Source organism: Rhea americana, unplaced genomic scaffold (genome assembly GCF_003343005.1).
Source record: "Rhea americana isolate MKP2758 unplaced genomic scaffold, rheAme1 scaffold_110, whole genome shotgun sequence".
Classification (NCBI taxonomy): domain Eukaryota; kingdom Metazoa; phylum Chordata; class Aves; order Rheiformes; family Rheidae; genus Rhea; species Rhea americana.
Genome location: NW_028185151.1, coordinates 1,237,199 through 1,260,749, shown reverse-complemented (window position 1 = coordinate 1,260,749; position 23,551 = coordinate 1,237,199). Strand labels below are relative to the sequence as shown.

At 40.0% G+C, this 23,551-nt stretch overlaps 1 protein-coding gene across 1 annotated transcript in view; it reads right to left on the bottom strand.

Annotated features, from left to right (window-relative positions):
• Nucleotides 1–23,551, bottom strand: part of MTCL3 (MTCL family member 3) — a 32,071-nt gene that overhangs the window by 7,622 nt on the left and 898 nt on the right. The window contains 3 exon segments of the mRNA XM_085314407.1: nt 18,713–18,871; nt 22,387–22,611; nt 23,018–23,548. Of these exon segments, the coding sequence (XP_085170533.1) occupies nt 18,713–18,871; nt 22,387–22,611; nt 23,018–23,548 (915 nt within the window).

The window sequence follows — 23,551 nt, the reverse complement described above, 5'->3', positions numbered from 1 at the left end:
ATATAAAGCTATGGGTCTAAGCAGAGCCCTCTAGATTTAGCAATGTTCTATTCACATTAAAAATGGCAGACTGGAAAATACCATTGTGGAAGGATATGAAATATAAGCAAATTTTACTCCTTCACCAAGGAGGGAAAAATTGTTCTTACATAAAGTCTTTTGAATGCCTTCATATCTCAGAGGAGAAAAGAGAAGTTGCCTTCCAATACTTGTATTATTTCACTTGCATTTCTTTAAAAATTAATTCAGTTATCATTTTCAGATCCTTTGCCACTACTCACTTGTCAATTAAAAAAAATAAAAAAAAAAGGAAGAAAAAAGACAGGATATTTGCACTTTACCCGAAGAAACTCTCTTTGCATTTTGAACCAAAGAACTCACTGCTTTGGTTCAACGATGCAAACAATGACAGTTAGGTGGTACCTCAGGCAAAAACATTCTTTATAATGTGTAAAAAGAAGCAGCACATAGTGCCTATTATGCTTCCACTGCATTTGCTTCCTTTTTATTAAACAAAATCCTGAGTAGTAGAAAATAAAAGCTGCCTTTTCAAAGCTCTCCRTATCACCTGGTCATATGCTACTGCAGGCCAAATTCTGATACTCTGCTTTCTGTGATAACATGCTCCCTTATCCAGCAGGACATCAGAAAATAGTGGAAGCAACTTATTTTAAGAGGAAGATGTCCCCTGTCATTTGAACCTTTCAAATGATGAAAGTGTGATACATGCTCAGTTCCCCAGCACTRTCTAGTTAAGCCACATTATTGATGCAGGAATCACACTCAGCTCCCCAATCCCAAGATGCGAAAGTCAACCTCAGAACAAAATGAACCCTTTGGAGCAAAAAGCTCGGAGTAAGATACTTTGTTTTATAGAAATGCTAGCTAAACCTATTTCCTAGAACTTGTCTAAGCTGCTGTTTGTCAGCCTCTCTTATGCCTTTACCAAGAGAAAACGGTCAGTTTTTTTGTCAGAGTTCATACAGTGCCTACTACAATGCATTCCAATCTTTAGCTGAGAGAGCTGCTATAACAGACAGTGCATCACTACAGTTCAAAATACCATCATACAACAATCTCAGTAATCATAGTCACAGACACTGGCAATTATGAATTAAATGCATTAGAGATTTCACCAAATGTAAGAAGGGCCTTCTTTCTCACACCTACTACCACATGCAGAGATTTTCAGGTGTTATTAGCCTTCAATGTCTTAGTCTTCAATGTCTCGGAAGAGATTGCAAACAAATTGTCTCAAGAGAATATGAAAGTGCAAACAATCAGTTTAAGTTCCTTACCTTGGTCACAGAAATGTACATGTATATAAACCAAAGAGTAGTTACAACATTCCAGCAAAGAAGGTTAGTGTGAAAACAAAAAGTGATGAGAAGGAGAAAAAGAAGGACTCTTTGCACAACACAGAGGGAACCTGCTAAATGGAAATGTGATCAACCCACTGCTTTCCAGAACTGGCTTCTATATATTCGTACAGCTACGTTTGAGYGGGTTTTATACCGAAAAGTTGTATTAAATGCACAGACAGCTCTTACAGTCACTCACCTGGATTCACAGGGTAGGGTAGCAGCAAAAACATGCACATCAGATAGGCTCGTAGGCACATAGCAGAGAAAGAAGCCTTGAGGCTTGCCCTACGCGATGTCAGACCTTGGTTAGAGGGACCTCTCATAGAAAAAGTCTGAAATCTACACTTGGTCTAGAAACCTGAGCAGCGGACAACAAAATTCTGTTAACAGGGGGAGAAATCCATCTCTCTTGTATCAGCAATCACCCTTCTGTCCTCTAACTATTAAGGAGGGGTATTCTTTTTTTCTTTGTCTGCTTTTCACCTGTGTTTACTTGGGGAATCTCTATTGTAAAGCTAAAAGCCTGCAAATTGGCTGAAAAATATTTTCCATAATATAGCATAAGAGGAAACTTGAAAGGTGCTTGGGAATTGAGAGAACAGATGATTAGACTCCGCTGTACACTCTAGGTATGATGCCAATGTGATCCTGACACAAACTAAAATTGAGTTTTAATCTAGGCTCTGTTAAGTAGCTCATGCAAAGAAGGTTCTCTGGCAAATGAACCACAGAGGCTAGAAGCAAAAACTGAAGTAAGTTTTAGCAGTCTGTACAATTTAGAGCATTTTAGAAGTTTGTACAACCCCACATCCACCTTCCTCACTGTATGTGGTACTGACTTGCACTCCCATAAGTCTGCACCCAGTGCTTTCCCGCTATTTCTATCAGGTAAAGATGGAGAGGAGGGGAAGGAGAACGTTGCAGCACTGGCTAGAGCAAGGGGCCAAGGGCTGCACTGACTACAGCAGGCTCCAAACACATCTGACTGGCCCCCATGYCTCTTCTTCCTAAATGAAACTTGTTCAGCTTTTTAAGGGTAATGCTTACTCCCAGCAAGGAGAGGGTCTGTGGCTCTTATGCTGATTTAACACCTTCATGTCAAGGTTGATTTAAAACTCTTTTTTAAAGGTTCTCTTTACTAGGAATGAGAAAAATCACATTTTGAAATGAAATTTGACAGTTTTCAGCTCATTATAAATATTTGATCACTAGGATGCATTTTTAACTAGCTATCATGAACAAACATCCGACTCTYTAGCATTTATCATAAATGTCACCAAACCAGCAGATCACCTGCAAATTAATGTCACAGTAGTTCTAATGGGGTCACACAGGAATCAATTCTTGGTCCTACATTGATTAACATTTTTAGCTGCTTCCTGGAAGGAAGCAAAAAATAACCATGGACAAAGACTGCATAAAGAGTAAAGGCTAGAGGAATGTTAAATAATGAAAAAGACAGTCACTGATACAAACCTAGGTACAATAAAAAAATGTATTTTAACATGATCAAAAATAAATATATATATGTAAGAACAGGGAGTGAAACCTATGCTTATACAATGGCAAAACAGTCTATAGATTACAGAAAATATCTTAGAAATCAACATCTCTGAAAAAGAATATGGGATCATAGAAGATAATTACCTGAACTGAGGTTCTAGTATAATTTTGTATCCAGAAAGACTTAACTCAGTCTTACGATATACATGCCAGAATTGATGGTCCCTGTTTAGCCAGTAGAAATGGTCAAGTATCTCCACAGATTCAGCCTATCCTCAGACAAGCGGAATGAATTACTTGTAAGTAGCGTGCATCTTTCTGCCGTGAGAGAGACCAAATTCCTAACTTAGATTAACTGCTTCCTTCATGCCACCTTCAGCACATAGATAAATAATAAAGCATTGACACTGGACTCTCGAATTTAGCATGGTTGTAACAACATCCATTACCTGGTTGGTAACTAGTTTTCAGCTAATTCAGGTAAGAAGGGAGATGCAATTTTTTTAATTGCTATTCGAACAGTTCAGGAAGAATTGGAATAGACTGGTCATAGCTGTCAATGTTTAACACAGACAGACCAACATGTTTTTCTGAAAGATAGCCATTAGTTTAAAGAAAATAGCACAGAGGTACTTATGATAGTTATGCAGGCAGCCAGAGTGGTTGATCAAACACACCATTCTGGCCTCAGAACTTCTGAATATATTAAGTTTAAGTGATGATTGGGAGCACAGCAACAACCCTAATAGAAGTATGCCACATGGAAAATGAACCTTTGAGTATATGTTTCTGTTTGCATACCACCAAGGCAATATTCCAGTTCAAAACTCTTTTCAGAGGTACTGTTATTGGTTCCTCTAATTAATCACTTAATCAGAGACCTAAACTGGTAGCATCTGTAAAAATTAAAACGATTCAGCCAAGCCTGTAAAATAAAACTCTCCTGGTAATTAGGCCGCTACAATGTCATCATTAGTCATGCTTTAGAGGGACACAGAAGTCTCTCATTACACATAACACTGATGGAAGCAGATGCACGGCAAGTACCTTCTAAGTGCAAGTACTCGYCTGTGACCTAAGCAGGGAGCTTAGTGATTATCCTAACCTGGACTCATTGCTGAGGTAGCCAAATKCAATTAACACAATCATATGAAATGGAATTGATATCCACAGGTCTCACTCTACATACCTGTAAGTGTGCTGTTGTTAAAAGTAGCAATGAGGGAAAAAAAATCACATACAATGTCAAAACAACTCAACAAAAGCAAACATTTCAGAAAAATATCCCTGCACAGCTAAGAGGTTAAACCAGTGCCCTTTACTTCAGAATAATAAATGTCGGTTTTGGTATTCATAACTATGGAGTGTTATCAACACTTGAATTTGTTAAAATACTAGAGTATTGCATTTCTTGATGTTACGAATGCTACGTTAAGTGAAAAATAAAGCTCCAGGCTGAAGTGGCCGAACATCAAAAGCCTGCTCTTCTTGCTCCTAACTCAACACCACAGAACTCAGAACAGTAGCCTGACTGATCCCAGAGCCCAGCACACCGGATAGCTGGGTGCTCTCCCTGTGGTACATCAYGTGAATCTCTGTGCAACATGTAGTGACATACACCATAGAATACGGCTAAATATGTATGTAAATACAAGACTCTAAAGGAAGAAGGTGGCTCAAAGTGTAGCATACTTCAAAGATCGTTCAGAGGTAAAGCACAACTAGCATGCTAATAGTTAATGAAGAAACAACTTTTTATCTTGTCCAATGGTCTACAGTCTCTAATCCTGTAAGGCCTAGCCGTAGAAGCCATTTGTTAGACAGTRTTCCCCACCACTGTGACATGTATGATATTTTCTCTGTTGCAACGAATTTTTTCATACACCACTCACCTTACTGTGTGCAAGATGCCTCCTGAGRTAGGCTTTGTACACATGCGTGTACATTGCACAGAACACAACCAGCTGCACAAAACACTGTGCATATATCAGCATCAGGGAAAATGCCCTGCTTAATAGGATGTACCTGTTTCTGACCTGCTGTTTATTTGGCTGTGTTTTGTCTGTGAAGAAGGCCAGGCTGACATCTCCCTAYTTAACAGAAATAATCTGGCAGTCATTTCCTTTCTCCCCTTCCAGAAGTGAACACTGTTCAAMTATCTGTATGCTCTACTGCAAAGTGAGAAATTAGATTGCTTGTTATTACCAAGCACAAACCACAGAAAGTGTATCATTAAGAAAAATCACAGAATGGACAGGGTTGGAAGAGACCTATAGAGATCATCTAATCTAAATCTCCTGCTCAAAGCAGGGTCAAAAAGGGCCATGCCCAGTTAAGTTTTGCATATCTCCAAGACCAGAGACTCCACAACCTCTCCAGGCAACCTGTWAAAGTGTTTGACCATCTTCACTATAAAAAAATTCTTTTCTTGTGATTAAATGGAATTTCTTGTTTAACAATTTGCACCCATTATCTCTTATCCCTCTTATCCCATCACTGAGCATCACTGAAAACAGTCTGTCTCCATCTTCTTTACACTCTCCCATTAGATATTTACATAAGCTGATAAGAATCCCCCAAGCTATCTCTTCTCCTACCAGAGCCCTGAGGTCACTAATAAACCTTAATCGCCCTCGCTAGCCTCATTTGGGGCTTGCATACCATTATTGCCCCTTGCAATAACATTGGCCAAATCCCTCAACAGTTGTTGGTGCATTGCATCAGGTCTCATGTACTTGTATGTCCAGTTTGTTTAAATGTTCCCTAACCAGATCCTCTTACACCGAGGGTAAACCTTTGTTGTTCCAGACTTTCCCAGTGGTCTTAGAGGCCTGCGATTACTGAAGAGTGATCTTACCAGTAAAGGCTGAAGTGAAGAAGGTATCGAGCATTCCTGCTTTCTCTGTGCTTTTTGTCATCTGGTCCCCTCCCTCATTTAGCAGTAGCACCATGTTTTCCCTAGTCTTCCTTTTGCTGCTGATAAATCTGYAGAAGCCCTTCTTGTTGTTCTTCACCTCTCTTGCCAGAATCAACTCCAGGTAGTCTTTAGTTCTCCCAGCCCTATCCCCCCACATTTAAGACAGTGTCTCCTCCTAGGTCACCTATCTCTGCCTCCTCCTCTTGTACACTTCCTTTTYATGTTTAAGTTTAGTCASRAGTTCTTGGTTCACCCATGCAAGCCTCCTGCTGCCTTTGTTTGACTTCCTGCTCATCTGGATGAACCTTACAAAAGGCCACGATGTTGCAACTGATAGCCTCACCTCACTGCACAGTCTTTCATTTTTGAGAGAAATGCARGAGACATTATCAAGTATACACAACAAAATATGCAAGTTGGATTGCCTCTTTTATGAAAAAATAGAGTAAAAGTTGCTTAGGCAGTAGCTTTGAAAGAAAAGGACCAAGAGTTACAGCCCAACCAAAAGCCTAGACTAYCAAAATACATATTGTGCATCCTATTATGTGGTATTTTATGTCCTTTAGGAAATGCTTATTATATATARCTGCACATAAGCTACACTTGCTTCAGTTGGTGTTTCTGATTCTGTAAATACWGGATACTTTATCCTACCACCTAAGTGCTCAGAATCACCATTCTGAAACGGGAATGAGTAATATATTCAATACCACATATATTTGAGTTTTGTTGGATATGACTCTGCTGTCTCTGTTCCCATTTGAGGTCTCGCAAGTCTTTTTCGCCTGTTTTTATGCTGGAAAGTGCACTGACATTACTCYCGGAGGGCTTATGACGTGCTTTGGAACAGCCATCTATATTGCGACAAGACAAGGTTCTTATTCCTAGCACTGGCCGCTGAGTTCAGCTGAAATACAGAACAGTGCTTACATCTATGGTGCTACCCTCTGCTCACCCTCACTGGGCAGGGAAAACCTACCTAGGGCCATGGGACTGTTGAAGCGCAATGAGGAGTGAAGGCATCTGAAAGACATGCTGGTAAATTCTATGTGTAGAGTAACTGATAAATCTACTACGGGACAGAGTGCCAAGGTTTACTTATTAACTGTATATTTGCCATTAGCACCAGAGAATGTAAACCAGAAAAAACAGTTTCATTAGTCCTTGCTGAAGAGCCCAGTTTAAGACCATGCTAAAGGAAGCCCTGAAGAGAGCAGTGAGCGTGCACGCAATAAACAAAAACCAAAGCKATGGCAATTTTCTCTTCAATCTGAAACAAGCTGAGCTTGGACCTTRGCAGCACCTTGAAAATGATGTTTTTTCCAGGTGCTTCTTGAAGGGATAAGTGCGTTGAAGCAGTGGACTGAACACAGTGGTGTAAGAGGCAAAAAATATTTGTTATTGCTTTTCTTCAAGGCTGTGGTGAGATGGCCAGTAAAAGATATGACTTGTGCTGTACATTGATTCTGTACTGTATTGTGTAAGTGTATCTAGAGATCAGSACTTAGAAAATTTCCCTGTTCTACCTCTGTAAAGCCTTCCAGTTGATAGAGAGCCATTTTGAAAAGTCATCTGGATTCCCCATAAAACTAGAGAATCCTGGGCTATCTCTGTACCCTYTTCATGCTCTCATAGCACTATGAAGAGATTGAACTTAATCTATTAYTCAATCTCTTTCTTTAAGAAATTAAACAAATTATATAAATTTTATATAATAACAATTCATATAAATTTGGCTGATTTGTTCTTCAAGGCCCTTACACAGAATTCCAGAGATTTGTCAAAAAAATGACAAAATCAGCAGAAATAAATTTATGGTTGGAACATTCAGAAGAAAAAAAAAAAGAGAAAAAGGCGTAACATATCATCTAAGGAAACTTTAGCAGAACAGCAATAGAGAACCAACATGGATGATGTACCATCATGGATACAACCGTGAAAGGTAGCATGACAGCTAATGTAAAGCTAGCTAAAAAAGGAGCTCATTTTTATACTAGGATTTTAAGTTRCTTGTCATCTTTTTCTTTCATGTGAGTGGTCAGGTCGGTACCTCTATGTTAAGACATGTATTTGGACAATTAAATGTCCATTTGAATAAAAGTCTAYTGAAACTGGATGTGCAAAAATGAAAACTTGTCTCCTGTGTCTGGGGACAATACAGATACCTACAAAACTGACTTTTCCCAGAGAATAAATAAACTTCTCAGACTTACAAAGACCTCAGTGCCAAAAAGAGGTTAGCAGATGACTTACTGTGAACCAAGCAACACTAAAGTCTCCAAATTTTCCTCCATTTGCTAGTGTAGTAGGGTACTTTGAGGACCTTATCGAAGTCATTAGCACCATTGCCCACTTCAGTAATGACATAATAAAAGGCATACTTTCTCCTTTAAATCTCAAGGAAATCATACCCTGAAGTCTCTAGCAATAGAGATGTATCTTTTCAAGGCTGCTCCACTAGAAGTTCAGACTCATAAATGATTTTCTCTCTGGTAACAAGTCCCCAACCACCACCTGAGTCACAGTTGGGGCACTGTTCATTACTCACACAGACACCTGGGCATGCTAGTTCTGTTGGCACTGCACATGCTGGCAAATGCCTCTTGCCAGTTATTCTCAGTAGTAGGAATTCACATAGCAGCAATAGACTGGATTTGCTGTTCCGTGTCTCATTTGCTATCTCCTTTGGCTCCACACTAAGTCAGCRACCTTTGCCCATTTTTACACTAGCAAATGAAACAGGTCAGGGACTGTTCTCAGGACCTAATGCCAACTGGCACTCAACAACTCCGTCTATTTTCAGCTAAACTGATAATATAGCTAAACTTTCTTACAGCTTCCTCCAAATAAGCATGAATGCATCTAAATTGTCAATCAAGAATGACCTCAGCCCCAGTCTAGACCCCAAATCATGCCCAAGCATCGTAGCAGTGGTAGCTTGCCCAGGCCAAAATATTCCAGAGGATGTGCTAACAGTTGCACATCTGTGTGTGCGCCCATGCCTTAGCCTGATTTATTTTACAAAGATAATTGTTGACTAATAGAAGCAAATCTGTAGCCACAAACAACTTTGAGAAGCATAATCCAAGGGAAAAAAAAGGTCTTATGTGTTGACTTGAGATTAGGGTGTAGGGGCTCAAGCCCTTTCTCTAACACATAGTTCCTAAGTTTTTAGATGCTCATTATCTTGTTTTTTATCGAAGCAACCGCGAAGGAAGAGACCCTGATTTCACTTGGAGACTGTATGTAGCACCAATAATAACAACTTTGACCAGGAATGTGCAAATCTAAGACTGCCCATATCCATTACAAAAAGGAAGGAAAACAAAGAAACATTTTCCTGGCAAAGGGAAGGAATCTCCTCACTCCCATCAAATTGAAGTAGTGTTTATAGATTCAAAGAGTTGATTAAATTTTATTTTGTGATGGTTAAAGTCTTTTCTTTCTGTTTTAAACAYATGCCACATACACTCTTTTTCACTACAGTTGCTACTCTTTTATTATTATTTTCCTATTAGCAGGCAAACTCGCCACTCCTTTTGCACAACCCTTGCAAATTTGAAGCCTATTTAATAAGTATCCATAAAACAGCACCCTGGCTTCAATAACTTTATGAAAAAAATCTCTTCTAGGCATCTTTTCTTACAACATGTCTTCACAGTAAAGAATCTTTAGAGCTTTTTCTTTTTTTTTTCTTTCTTTTTTTTTCTTTTTTTTTTTGAAATCTTTCATTATTGATTACATTTATTTTGGAGCTAAATTTTATTACCAGACTGTTTATCTTTGGTTTTGATAAACTCATTGAAAAAAAAGACTCAGGTGAATTGCTGATGGTTGATAAATAAAATTCGTAAAATTACATTTTAATTACAGGTAGGCTACTTCTTAAGTGCATGTCATTTTTTTTCCTGTTTATGACATGCCATTTTTAGGGACTTACTATGACAGATTTTGTAAGAGAAATTAATTTGTTTTCCCATTTATCCTTTTCCCATATTCAAAGAACTAGACAGAAGCAAATTTTGCTTATCTGGCTTACTGTGAAATTGGTGAAGTTGATCACAGTATGTCTGAGCAAAGATGTCAGAATCACACTCTCACAATTATGAATAGCATTCCTGCTCAGTACTGTTTTTAAATKAACAAAATATTTGGGCTGGATATGAAATGTAACAGAATTCCACATAGGTAAGTCTGACAGAAGTAAACGGGGGGTTCTGCATCTGCGGAGATGTGGTGTGTAGAGAATCACTGAGCTGTGCTTGGAGAGAGAGGACTTTTTTTGCTTTTTACTATACAAATCCAGGCAGAGACTTGTTTCTTATCTTTTTTAAAAGAATTCTCTTCATTATCTTTTTCTTCTTTTCACTGAAGGAAATAGAATTTTCATGAGGCAGCAAACTGAGAGCCCAGATTACTGAAACCCTTGCTTAAAAGTACCTGTTAGTAGAAGTGTTGCTGATAGACTCAACATTCAGGTCCTCCAAAAGACCCAGGAAAGAACTGGGCCTGTGAGAGATGTATAAATCCTCCCCTGCTGCCATCTTGTGCCAGGAGCAAGTAAATTACTGTAGCTCTTCAAAGAGTACGGCTACTTCACTGATCCTGTGATTCATCAGCTACTTCAGCAGGCAAACCAGTATCTCATCTCTCTTTAGCTTGTCTCTACTCCCTCCATTACTAGCTCTTTGAAACAGGGGAGTAGCAGGCTCAAACGCTGAAGAGAAATGGAAGTGGAGAGGGCAATTAGGTAGTGCCTTGGGAACAGCATGATGGAGGAGACTCTCACACTTTCTCTGCCAAAGCAGTGCAACCAGAGATCCATCTCAAGTGGCCTGTATGCACACAGCATTGGAAACACACAGAAGCTATAAATCCGTGCACGGTTACAGAGCCAAGATCTCACTACAATCATAGAGACATGATGGGATAGCTCACGTGATTTGAGTGGGGTAACAGACTGATTCTGGGTTTTTAGGAAGGAGAGGCAGAGAAGTTGAGGATAAAAGGTTATGCTCTACGCAAAGGAGCAGTTCAAATGCATCAAGCTTTGCCTTGTAGCAGGTGATGGGCCAGTTGCAAGCTTATGGGTAAGGATCAAAAGACAGACAAGCACGAGTGACATCATTTTGGGTATCTGCTACAGATATCTCATGAAGAAGAGAAAATAGATGAAGAATAGAAGACATTACATAATTTCTGCAATGTGTGGAAGACAATTTCTTGACAATTTCTTTCTTGTACAGAAARTCAAGCAAGCATAGACGTACACGGAACTTCTGTCTGAGCTCAGGTGCAAGAAGGAAGCACACAGCAGTTGGAAGCAGGGATAGGCTACCCAGGAGAGCTATAGAGACATTCCCTGAGCATAAAGGGATAGAACTAGGAAAGCCTAAGTTCARCTGGAGTTGAAACTAGCAACGTATAACAAGAAAGGCTTCTCTAAGTGCATAAACAGCGAAAGAAAAGCTAAGAAAAATGTGGGCATACTTCTCAGTGGGATAGGGGACCTTGTGACAAAGCCTGTGGATAAGTCCAGGGTACTCAATACCTTTTTTGCCTTGGCATTAATAGTAATGTTTATCCTTAGGCCTACACGTCTCTACACCTACTAGACTAATCTATAGGAGTAGAGCATTATCCACAGTAGAGGAAGATCATTTAAGTAAAGTAGACATAAACGAGTCCATGGGATGAGATAGGATGCAGCACAAGGTACTGCAGGGGCTGGCTGGTGTCACTGCAAGACCATTCTCTATCATCTATGAAAGGACTGTGAGGGGTTCTTGATGACTTGAAAAATGCAAATGTCAGGAAGGGCAAGAAGACAGATTGGGGGAACTACAATTCAGTCAGTTTCACTGCACTGAGGGAGACTGTAGAGCAAATCCTCCAGAAAGCCATGTCCAGGCACATGAAGTACAAGATGAAGACTAGGAACTGACAGCATGGACGTAGCAAAACCAAATTGTGCCTGATCAATCTCATAGCCTTCTATGAGAAGGTGACTGGCTCTGTGCACAGAAGGAGAGGAGTGGATATTGTTTTCCTTGACAGTACCTTCAACAGTCTCTCATAGTATCTTTATAGCCAACTGATGAGCTATACTTTAGAAAAGAGGACTATAAAGAGGTTAGAAAATTGGATGGGCTGCCAAGTTCTGAGGRTTGTAATCAGCAGTACAAGGTCAGACTGGTGGCCAGTTACTAGAGGTGTCCCTCCTGGATCAACACTGCTTAATGTCTCTGTTAAGGACCTGGACACAGGATACAGTGCATATCAGGAAATTTACAGATAATATGAGATTGAATGCATGAGAGGAAGACAGGCAACATGCAGGAGCATCAAAAGGGTTGCTATTCGGTGAGAACTTGAGGTGGATGGACCGACAGGAACCTCATGAAGTTCATTAAAGACAAATGCCAAGTCTGACATATGGGATGGAGTAAGTCTTTATAGCACTACATACTAGGTGCCCACTGGATAGAAAGCAACTCCGCAGAAAAGAACCAGCTATATTTTCCTCATGGAAAACAAGTTGAACACGAGTCAGTTGTGTGCCCTTTCAGTGCTGAATACTAACATTGGGATCTATTAATGTAGCAAATATGTCAAGATAAGAGATTTTGTTCCTCTGTTCAGCACTTGTGAAACCGTATCTGAAGACACTGGCCTACTGGGGCAGGCCCAGTGGAGGACCACCTGGATGATTAGGGGGCTGAAGCACAAGACATGCAAGGACAGGACAAACAAGAGTTTGTTCAGTCTTAAGAGAGGAAGGCTCAGGGAGGATTTCGTTATTGTCTTTGTCTACCTAATGGGAAGGTACAGAGAAGACTGAGAAGACTGAGATGTGTAAAGATAGGACAAGAGGCAATGGACACAAAGTGCAACACAGGGAAGTCTGATTAGATATTAGGAAAAATATTTCACAATGAGAATGATCAAACACTGGAACGGGTACCCAGGGAGGTTGTGGAATCTGCTTTTCTGAAGATACTCAAAGGAAGATACTCTGAGGAATCTGATCTAAGCTGGTCCTGCTTTGAGCAGGTGGTTGGACCATATGAACTTCCAACCTAAATGATTGGTCCTTTTGATTTAGGAATCTATCCGGAAAAAACAAGTGGGACAAGAGTATAAACAAACTAGCTAGGTTTATTTCTAAGAGTGTAGATGTTGATTAATGGTTTTTAACATCAGTTTCAGGTAGCTAATTCTACCATTCACACTTTGACTGTGCAAAAATTCCTGATAATTTCTGTGAAACAGAATGTTAAAATATAGAACAAAAAAAAGACAGCAAAAATTTCTAAACATGTTACTATTTAAAAAACAGATGAATTCAAATCTTATGAAAATAATACACATTCCCAAAGTCCATAAGAAGAAGCTGAGTTATTACACCAAATCAATGTGGCTTTCAATTAGATACTAAAAGCAACAAGCCTGCTCCCATCAGCTTACAGCAGTGATCTCTCATTGGTCCATACAAGCTACACATAACTTCTTCTATATCCTAAAGTTTTTGCAAGATTTGACAGCAGAAATGTACAGAATTGTTCCTCAGTTATGAAAACAGTTGCCTGCAATTTACCGAGGACATTTTTTAACTAGCAAGCCTGTGACAGAAAGTTTCAATTCTAGAGGCATTCAAAAAAATGTAATACTGTTGTAGGATCTGATTGCCTTGTCTATTGGGAATGCTRTAAAACACCACCTATTATGAGACCTGTTTCCAGTTTCTTATAACTGTCACATTTTAGACGTTGGAGCCAAGATTTTCCACACTAAGCATCTGTCTCAAGATAAGTATCAAGGTTGTTAACATTTTGAAAAATTTCAGCAAAACGATTCWGCTCTTTTCAAGAAGAGTATTTTGTTCATATGAAAGAATTCTAGCAACTATTTKTTGAGAAGTTCCAGTATGCCTGTTGTCTGCAGCAGAGATTTTGTGCTTATATTAGATATATACATCTTGTTTTTCTAATTGACCCAAATCGTGACTGGCCAAATTACAACCTTTCAGAAAACTTCCATTCCTATACATGGCCAGAGTTTACCAGTTAAATTTGCTGAAAATTCTGTATTTACAAAGTGCCACATCCTCTCCCATCACCAGTCGTCAATCTGTCTGCACATTCACTCCCAGCTGATACATCATGTTCTGACTCCAGGGTAGGAGGCCAAGCTACCTACCTGCAGTTGTTGCTCCATTTAGGTCTAGGAAAGGTTAAGGCCAGGCTTTAGAACCACAGGTAATTTTCTCTTTTACTCATAGCTATATAGTTGCTGTTCCCTAGTACAATGACTGATCCTACACTGTTCCCAGTCCAGATGCAGAAATGAAAAGAGTTATACATGGAAATAAGGAAAGGAACAGAACAAACCAGAGAAGCTAATTGTTTTGAATAAGTTTGAGTAAGAGGAATCAGGGAAAAGGGACTTACAGATGAGAGTAATCCTACAACAGTCCTTCTCACAGCTCTCCCATTGTAGCTTTTGTTGTCAAATCTCCAGCTACCTTCCTAATTTCTAAGTAGCCTAGGCACTTGGCGATGTGTAGAGAGCTAATCTGTAGCCCACAGGCTATATAAACAGARTAGACAAAGGTTGCAAGAAGTAGAAAAGTTTAACTACTTTTCTGGTCCCACAGTAGGTTAGTATCAAAATCAGGAATGGAATTCAGATTCCTCCCTCCCAGTTCAGTGCCCAGTTGCCTAGCTGGGGCTATCTTAGTCCACTTTCATGTAGTATASAATACAGACTTATCGACAGAGAGGCCCCATTCCAAGAAGACACTGACAGATGTAGGGAAACATAAATTCCTCTGCCTCAATTCTGAATTGACCGGACACAAGATAARACTCTCATCCACATGCCATATAGCCAGAGTTATTGCAAGTTCTATTCCTGAGCTAATAAGCTATACTTAGAAAAAGAAAATGCCAGTTTGAGTACAACATCACTGTAATGTGGCCATAAGAACTGAGCTGCTTTGCATTTGGCCAGCTTAGAGCACTAGCAGAGCAACCTATAGATTTCTAGCCATCAAGTCATATGTCTCTGAAAGCACAGTGCCTCCTACAACTACATATCTGCATYGCAGTGAGGATTTCCGAATCCCAGGGTCCAGCATGTCTGTCATTTTCTCTACCTACTTCATTTCTCTCACAACAAACCATCTAAAGCATGGCTAATTTGGCATTTCCCTCACAGCTATAGCAACTGAATGAATTCTTATTTCATGCTAACAGAATGAAAAGCTTTACAAGAGTTAGCTAGMCTTTGACAAGTGGTTACCAGTCTTTTTGAATTATTAAGCCTTTGTCAGTTTTCAATAGCAGGAGTACAGCTGCAGATTTGAACAGTGCCTTTGCTTACTGCCTACCCCAAAAAACAGTGTAAAAACTAAAAACAAACTAATGAACACAACTCATGGGTTCACTAGTATGGAACTCAATTCATTAACAAATTTTTTGCTTATAAAAAAGTTATATCTAGCTATAGTTTGGTTTCTATTTCTTCTAGAAAACACTTAATTTCCTTAGTTTGCTCTCAGCTTCCCAACAAGCATTGCAATTAATAATAACAAAGTGGTAATCAATAGCAGCTGCTACAAAGAAATTCCGACAATTGAGAGTATAGATGAAAAATCTGGCATTTACATGTGGATATATGCAGGATATGTGGATATATTCACTGCTAAATGAAATAGCTGCAGTGGCTCAAATAGGATTGCAGGGAAGAATAACTGAGAGAAAGCATAGGCTTTGCTGAACACCTTCCAAATTCTGCATGCTTGCAAGGTTCTGCTGACATCMGCAACATTAACTTCCATTTGTCAGGCAATATATCACAATTCTTCTTTCTTAAAAGCTCCAGACCAAGAAAGGAAATATCAACTATCTCTCTGTATCAACAGATGCATACATTCACAAGTCTGTCTTCACCCAAAGGTTCAGTGGAGGACTCTAGATCTGTCTCTACACAAATACTTTTGCTAGCATTTGTCTTTTATATGTTTGCAGTCAAGTCTACTCACATTTTTWAAAAACAGTAGAGAATCTCTACAAAGAGAACTTTGACTCTGATCATGCTCTAGAGACTACCTGACATAAAGTGCTGCTTCTCTCTTCAGTACTTTCTAGTACATCTTTTAAATGCTCTCTGCTATCTCACATTCTTCATCATAAAAGGAGAGCAAATTTCCCTCAGCAGTTACAAATAAAGAGATTTTTTAAAAAGAATGGGAAGCTTTTGCCAGCCAGTGGGTAAAATTAGGGTTGTGTTTTTGCACAACATGATGGCATAAAAGGACAGAAATCAGTTATACATATGGTGAGCACTGATATGCTGTAAAATGTAAACCTTTATGGACTTTAGTGATTAATTCTATCATTAACTGTTAGGTCAATAAAAGTTTAGATCAGAATCCAGACAAAATGTCTGCACTCTGCATGCCTATTTATGCTTAGTAAAACTTACTTTAGCAGGAGGTTCTATTGGTTATAATGAGTGTACTGAAACGAGGAAGAACTGTAGAACAATGAATCCAGTGGAAATAATTCACAAGCCAACAGAAAATTAGCATTATGACTATCTGACGATGACATTTAAGACACAGGAAACCCCTGACTGTGTAACAAGAGAAAAAGATATTTGTCACAAAAGAATTCTAATGCATTTCAGTCTTCTTGGGGTTGTTTTAATCATTGTTTCATGTTAACATTTTCATARGTTCTTGACAGATCCTAAATTTCAAATTTGTAAGAATCAGTATTCTTCACCAGCCTCCTTCCATTGGTTCTCCAAGTCATGGCATGTTTGCAAAGTGCAAAATAATTTGCCTTCACTTCAAACTTGTTTTTCTCTGACTTGTATTTCCTTAACCACCCTCCACCTTCCTCCATTCAGTGCTGAAAATCCTGAGGTCTCTTCTACTGGATGAGATTCAGTAGCCTGAAGTTTGAAATATAACAATGAAAATTACTCCCTAATTATGATGATGTACACAATGACTGGGCAGGACAAAGCTCTCCTGCCTACTTCAGCATAAGGATACATTTTTGACTCTTGGTCCACTCCACCTCTACTCTGGTGTAGAGTCTTAACGCGTTTTTCCATTCTGGCTCKGTGTCCCTATTTGGCACCAATGGAAACCATCCATCTGCTTCAGCTCCTTGGAAGTAACATCATATAAAAGAGCCCTTGGCTTAAACACATTATTTTCCTGTCCTCTGAAGTACCAAGTATCCTTCTATTGATAACAAGAACAAAGACAGAAAGGGGCAAACACTTAAGCTAAAGAAAGTAGTGCAATATGAGAACAGCAGTACCACAGCTCAGCATAGTGGGCTAGAGGGCAGAATCAGGATAAGGAGAAAGCGATCACAGATGACAGAGATGAGAAAACCTATTTATTGGGTTAATTTCCTGAAAGTATATAGTTACCACAGAGTGTAAGGTWTTAAACTGCCACTACACTTAATTTTAATACAAAGACCCATGAGAAGTAGCAAGGTAAAAGAATCTAAYTGTGGTACAATCTATCACAGGTCAGGAGCACCGGATTCAGAAGTAGGAATCTATAAGACACTCCAAGCCGTAGAGTCTAAACGGACAAGAATAAGGGAAGGTTTGGAGTACAGCCAAGTCTCTAAACAAGTTATAAGGATAATTAAGGAAAGATCATGATCTCACAAAGAAGATGGCCATGGCAACAGAACGCAGTGGTATTTTATGGTGGAAGCTAGAGGGAAAACAGAAAAGAAAAATTCCCGGGCAGAGGAGGGGGAAGCTGGAGAAGGCTCAGATTTCATGCCCTTTTCAAATCTGCGGTTATCTGGAAAAGCAATAGAACATGGCAATAAACACYTGTTTATCTTCTACTAACATGTCTGAAATTCATTTCCTGTAAGGAAAACATACGAATATTTTTAATGCTGCCTCACTTTAAGTAAGCCCTTGCAATTCCTAAAGATAATGTAACTTACCACATAGCTGCAAATCTAACTTTCTTAACAACAGAAATACATTTCTTCTGTTTTATACAAGACCAAAGTAGACTTTGGCCTTCCTGGCAGGCAATATTACTAAAAATGAAAATCAATGACATTCACTGAATTTTAAACACTGAAATCAAGAGTTGTCTCTAAAATCTGGTTTCAGAATTCATTGTTAGTCAACATTTTCTCTTTTTAAGGCTTGCTTTATTATCTTTCAGTCTGCCATGCTATTACTGCTGTAATACTTTTTGTGCTTACTTGATGGAACAGTGCCTTGCATCTCTATACTGGCAAATGGAGTAATTRTGAAGGTGAATGGATATAATATAAAATTATGCTTAGACTGAAAGGTTGGGTAGAGTCACTCACTCTCCAGTACTCCAAAAGAACATAATAGAACAAGATGAGGAGGTGGTTAGATCCCCAGTCTTCAGTGTGCCTGCTGGTACCCAATAGTAGTTAGTAAGGGAAAAATATTGCTCCTTGTAGAAACACATGGGGAAAATAATTTTCAAAATTAGACACTTATAATTCCCTTCAGCATTCTTTTTCCACCTATCTACAATAATTTTCAAAATTAGACACTTATAATTCCCTTCAGCATTCTTTTTCCACCTATCTTATACAAGCACAGTGTCTCAAAGCCTCTGAACTCAGCTAACCCCAGCACCACATTTCCCTCCTTATACAGGGAAAACAAAGCCACATTTTGGTTTATGTTTCTTCTAGGAAACACTGAATTTTTATAGTTTCTTCTCAGCTTCACAGTAACAAAGCTGTACTGTACCACTCTTTGATACTTTCTACCTTTATCGGCCATATTTTGTGCTCTCAAAACAAGTTATAAGAAGATAAATAGTCCAGCAATAAGAAAKTGGGAACTTCAAACACTTTATGTAGAAACAAATAACGACACTAACCTCTTTCATTTTTTCTAGTTCGTTCTGTAGTGCCTGTTTTGCAATTTCAACTTCTATAAGCTGCTGTCTTAGTTTTTCATTTTCATCTTCTGTTACAGTACGTTTTTCTTCCACATTTTCTAACTCATGATGAAGTCTCACCGATACATCTTTTGCAACCTAAATAGAATGATATTTCAAAAGAAAGAAAAAAAAAGAATTATTGCTACAGTACTAAGTGTCTAAGTAACCATTTACAGGTTAATTTTGGATGTTTTTATAGAGGCAGTATGTAAGGAAATGGTTAGACAATGACATCCACAGGTAAAATTCTAAATGATTAATAATTCAAGACAATTCCCACAAAATATTAAATGTTCTTCCTACGGACTTCACTGAAAGCCACATTAGACACTAAACCACTAAACCCTTTCTCAGATTTCTTTATGCCAACAATGAAATGGTATCTTCATTATTCTTGGAGACAATCAAGCAGGTATTTTCTCTCAAGCATTGCCACCTTACGYTTCTCAATGCACTAAGGCAGGTATCCTTCAAAAACTTAAGATGTGGAATCATCAGGCAAAAGCAAGGTCCATTTTCTCCAGGTCTACTGTACCTATGCATTGTATAAGGCTACAGACAACTAGGACACATTTTTAGTTCTGCCTGCTAGTCTCTCTCCCTCATGCATGGTTATATATCAATACCTGGTATTTACTGGTACTGATTATTTTGAAGTGTAGAATATGAGAAAACAACATTTTTACTGAGCTTTTATTTACCCAAATGATATATGATATTCTAAAGTGAACATGATCACCAATGCTTTTGTTTTATATTTTGAAAAGCATTTTCACATGAATAGAGTTAGAAGGCAGATGCCAAGATCTAATTCCTTTTCCTCATGTAAGTTAATGAGAGTTTTGCCATTTGAGTCTCTTGCATTGTATTTTGTGAAACCACCAAAATTATAATCACGCATTAAAAATATTTAAATATACACTAACCACTGTTATGATGGTGATTTTGACACATGTTTTGAAAAGCCTGACTTGTTCCTTTTTTAGAACACTAGAAATTATAATTAATCCTTAGTATTAGCTAGGGGAGTTCAGAGAGCTATCCTTTATGGTTTTCAGTATGACAATCATTATGTTTTTAAGAACTTTCTTTGACATACTAAAACTCCAAAGAAAAGATAATAATTGTAGGCAAGCAGTCTAGAAGAATCCGATCTATCAGAAAACAGCAGCAGCTAGTGACTCACCCTCCCCAACAAGAAGCACGGTGTGTGTGAATTACTGATACAACACTGCAGTGTAGCACAAGATCATTCAATAACCTCCCCCTCACTGCACACACACTCAGGACACATAATGCCCAACAGAAACAGCGAGTGGAGGGGAATTTCAATTGTAACCATACTCTAAAGAGACTGCAGGATGAGGTGAGAATCATATCAAGTCATAGGGCTAATATCTTGAAGTCTTTTCCCATACTTGGCATTAAACTGCACATTTGGTTAGCCRCTCAATGTGAATGGACAATCATTGGGGACATACCTAACAGCACCCTATCAGAATCTGTCTTTGATCCATAATTGCAGCTTATATCAGTGAACATAAAGAAATTCTTAATTGCTGGTAATGATTTTCAGCAAAAAAAAAAATGGTGGAGTCATAATTAATAAAGATAAATCCTACAGAGCAAACTAGATCACATGAGAAAAGGGGTCATCTATGCAAGATGCTTTTTAATACGGATGTATGCAAGATTGTATCTCCAAGGGATTACATTCCCTAATATATTATTCTTGTAAAATGGACAGTGTTAGTTTGAATATAAATTCTTCAGAAAAGGACTTGGGAATACTGCAAAGAACTGCACATGARGTACAGTTATAATTAATTAAAAACAAGAATTCCATGTGGCAGAAATTTGGCATTTGACATTCATTCTTACCCCAAAGCAGAACACAAACTTCATCTGTGGGAAGGTTTTACAAGAACGCCACTCCTTTACAAGGTAATTAGGAAAGACARGCAGCAAATCTCAATTAAAATGACCCTTTTGTCCAGTTCAACCTAAGGCTTGAACTAACATGTCATATATTGCAGGTGAGCACCTAACCRCAGAATCAATTTCTCTCCTAGGCCCTGTGAATATATTAATCATTAATACAAAGTAGCAGTGAGCCAACAAAGAAATCAACTCTATAAGCCAGAAGCATGATATTCACTTGGGGCTTGTAGACTCATGTTAAAATTCTGCTTGCAWAGGTGAATGTCTCAACAATTCACCTAAACACCATTTTGAGCGAGCAATATGTCCCTTGTTTTGATTGGAAATTCTATCTTATCCCTGGAAAAGATCCATCAAAATGATATTTCCACTAATTTTGTTTCTGATCAAAAAGAAAATGTTTTGTTAAGAACCATGTGAACAGTTCAACTTAAGGAATGGTCATGGCCAAAACAGCAAATGTGATTTTTGAATATGCACAGAAAAGGAATATTAAATAGAAACACAGAGAAGGAAATTAGCATTCTAAATCACATTAGTGAGAAAATTACTGGAACAATGTGTCTTGGTCTGGTGTCCACATTTAATAAGAATGATGACAAGCTGGAAAATTTTCAGAAAAGATAACCCAAGTCTGAAAAACAGGTCTGGGAATATTAGACTTACAATCTATTACTGTTATCAAAAAGAAGCTTAAAAATGACCTTGTTCATGATCCTATATTAAATCAGTATTTTCAATCGTAATCAAGAGAATCCAACCAAGTAGCTACAGGAAACTAGTCCTGGGGAGAAGTGTGGCCAATAAGCTCAATTTTGCTATACAGAAGTCTACATTTCCACTGAGAAATGGAGAAATAAAAAAAAAAAAAAAAAAAAAAAAAAGGAGAGAGAAGCAAAAAAAAACCTGATTCAATAGGAAAAGCCTTAACAAGATCTAGTGGATGGAAGCAGAAGTTAAACAATTTCCACTTAGCACAAGAAATTTTTTTTCCTGTAAGTGGAGCAATGTGGAATGGAGATGATACTTTACCAACAGCAATCCTTAAACAAAGACTGAAACTCTTCCTCAGCAATGGGCTGCAGTTCATTCAGAAGTTATAGATCAGATACAGAGACCACACACTGAAATTCTGTGGACTGTGTCTATGATTTCAGGTGGATGAGGAAAATCCTGGCTTCACTGAAGATAACCACAGCTTTCCCACTGACATCAGTGGAGTCAAGAYTTTGTGTTGTGATGTGCAAATACTCAATCTAACAGTCTGCTGAAATCTTACCAAAGAGTATTGTAATGCCCTAAGAATCAACAGGACTATTCAGTGAGGCTGGTTCAGTGTTGTAGATTATGTTATGTGTTCACCATAAACAGTCCAGAACCTCCAGATCCTAATCCATATTTGTACCACTCCTTGCACATTAACTGAACAAAACATGATTGGACTAAGGCTGCAAATAACCTACTCATAAAACCTTACTAYAGGGCTACTTACTGAGGTGCTTTTAAGTCTATTACTAAGGTGATTTGGGGCCACTGTTACCCTCCATGCTGTAGTGGCTGCACATTTTACAGTGGAGGGATGGAAATGCCTGAGTCACTGAAGACCAGAGAGCACAGTCGTGTCTCTACCTCCTGGTGTCCCTCTCCCTGACACCTGCTCCCGCTAGTACCTTGAGGTCCTGCTCCATGCTGCGCAAAAGCTCTCCGTCGATCTCTCCAGTCTGTGCGTAGCGGAGTCTCTTGCGCTCAGCCTTGCGCAGCCGGTACTGAAGGATCCGRCAATTTTTGTTGGCTCGCTCTAGTTCGTGGCGCATTTCTTGAAGCTGACAAGCATCCTCCTCGAAGAAACTGTCCCTCATCTCGTCCATCTCAGTCCTCAGTTCATCTATCTCATTCTGACACCGGGGCAAGAAGGGGACGCCACAGGTGGGTCAAAAACAAAAATGTCAGAGAAGCTAAGCACAGGGGAAGGTGGCCAAAATGGAGTTCAAAGACAGACCCTCCTCCCCGCGCAGACACTAGGGTGCTAATAGCACCGTAAGGAGCTAGGAAAGTACCACTGCCCATACACCCCACCGCTAGGCCATCTTAAGCCTCCCTCATAGCTGATGCCAGGGAAGGGGGAGGCAGGGAAGCACCTCCTCAGCACCGGGTGGGGAAAGTCACCCACCYGCCACTCCAGCCCACCCAGACCTGGTCCCGGCCCCTAGGTGGCACCTCAGGAGCCTGCTCGGGGTCCCGGCCACCTCCGCCGCCCCAGTGGTCCCCTCCGCCACCCCAACGGCCACGCTGGCCCCTCACCTTGAGGCTCTCGTTCTCCTCGCGCAGCTTCTCCATCTCCTCCTGCAGCTCCTCCTGCCGCTGCGGGCTCAGGGCGCCCTCGGGGGTGCCGCTCCTGCCGCCGCCGCCCGCCTCGCCCTGCCGCAGCCCCTCGGCCCCGGCCGCCGCCGCCATGGCAGAGGGTGAGGAGGAGGAGGAGGAGGAGGAGGGGGAGGCAGCCAGGGGAGGCTCGGCCGAGGCGGCCGCTGCCGCGGAAGAGGAGGAGGAGGAGGCGCTGCCGCTGCTGCTGTGGTTGCTGCCCTTGGTTTGCATCTGGGCGGCCGCCGCCAGCCCCTTCCTGAGGTGGAACTGGATGAGCTCACTTTGCAGGCATCCCTCCTTCCAGTACCCGCCGCCGCCGCCGCCCGCCGCCCCGCGGCCCTTCCCCGCGCCCGAGGAAGATGGAGGCGCCGGGGCCGCCTCCCCCGCGCCCTTCAGCGGAGACCGCCCCGCTTTCCCCCTCCAGTGCCTGGGCGGCGGCGGCGGCGGCTGCAGCGCCACCGCCCCCTCCCGCTC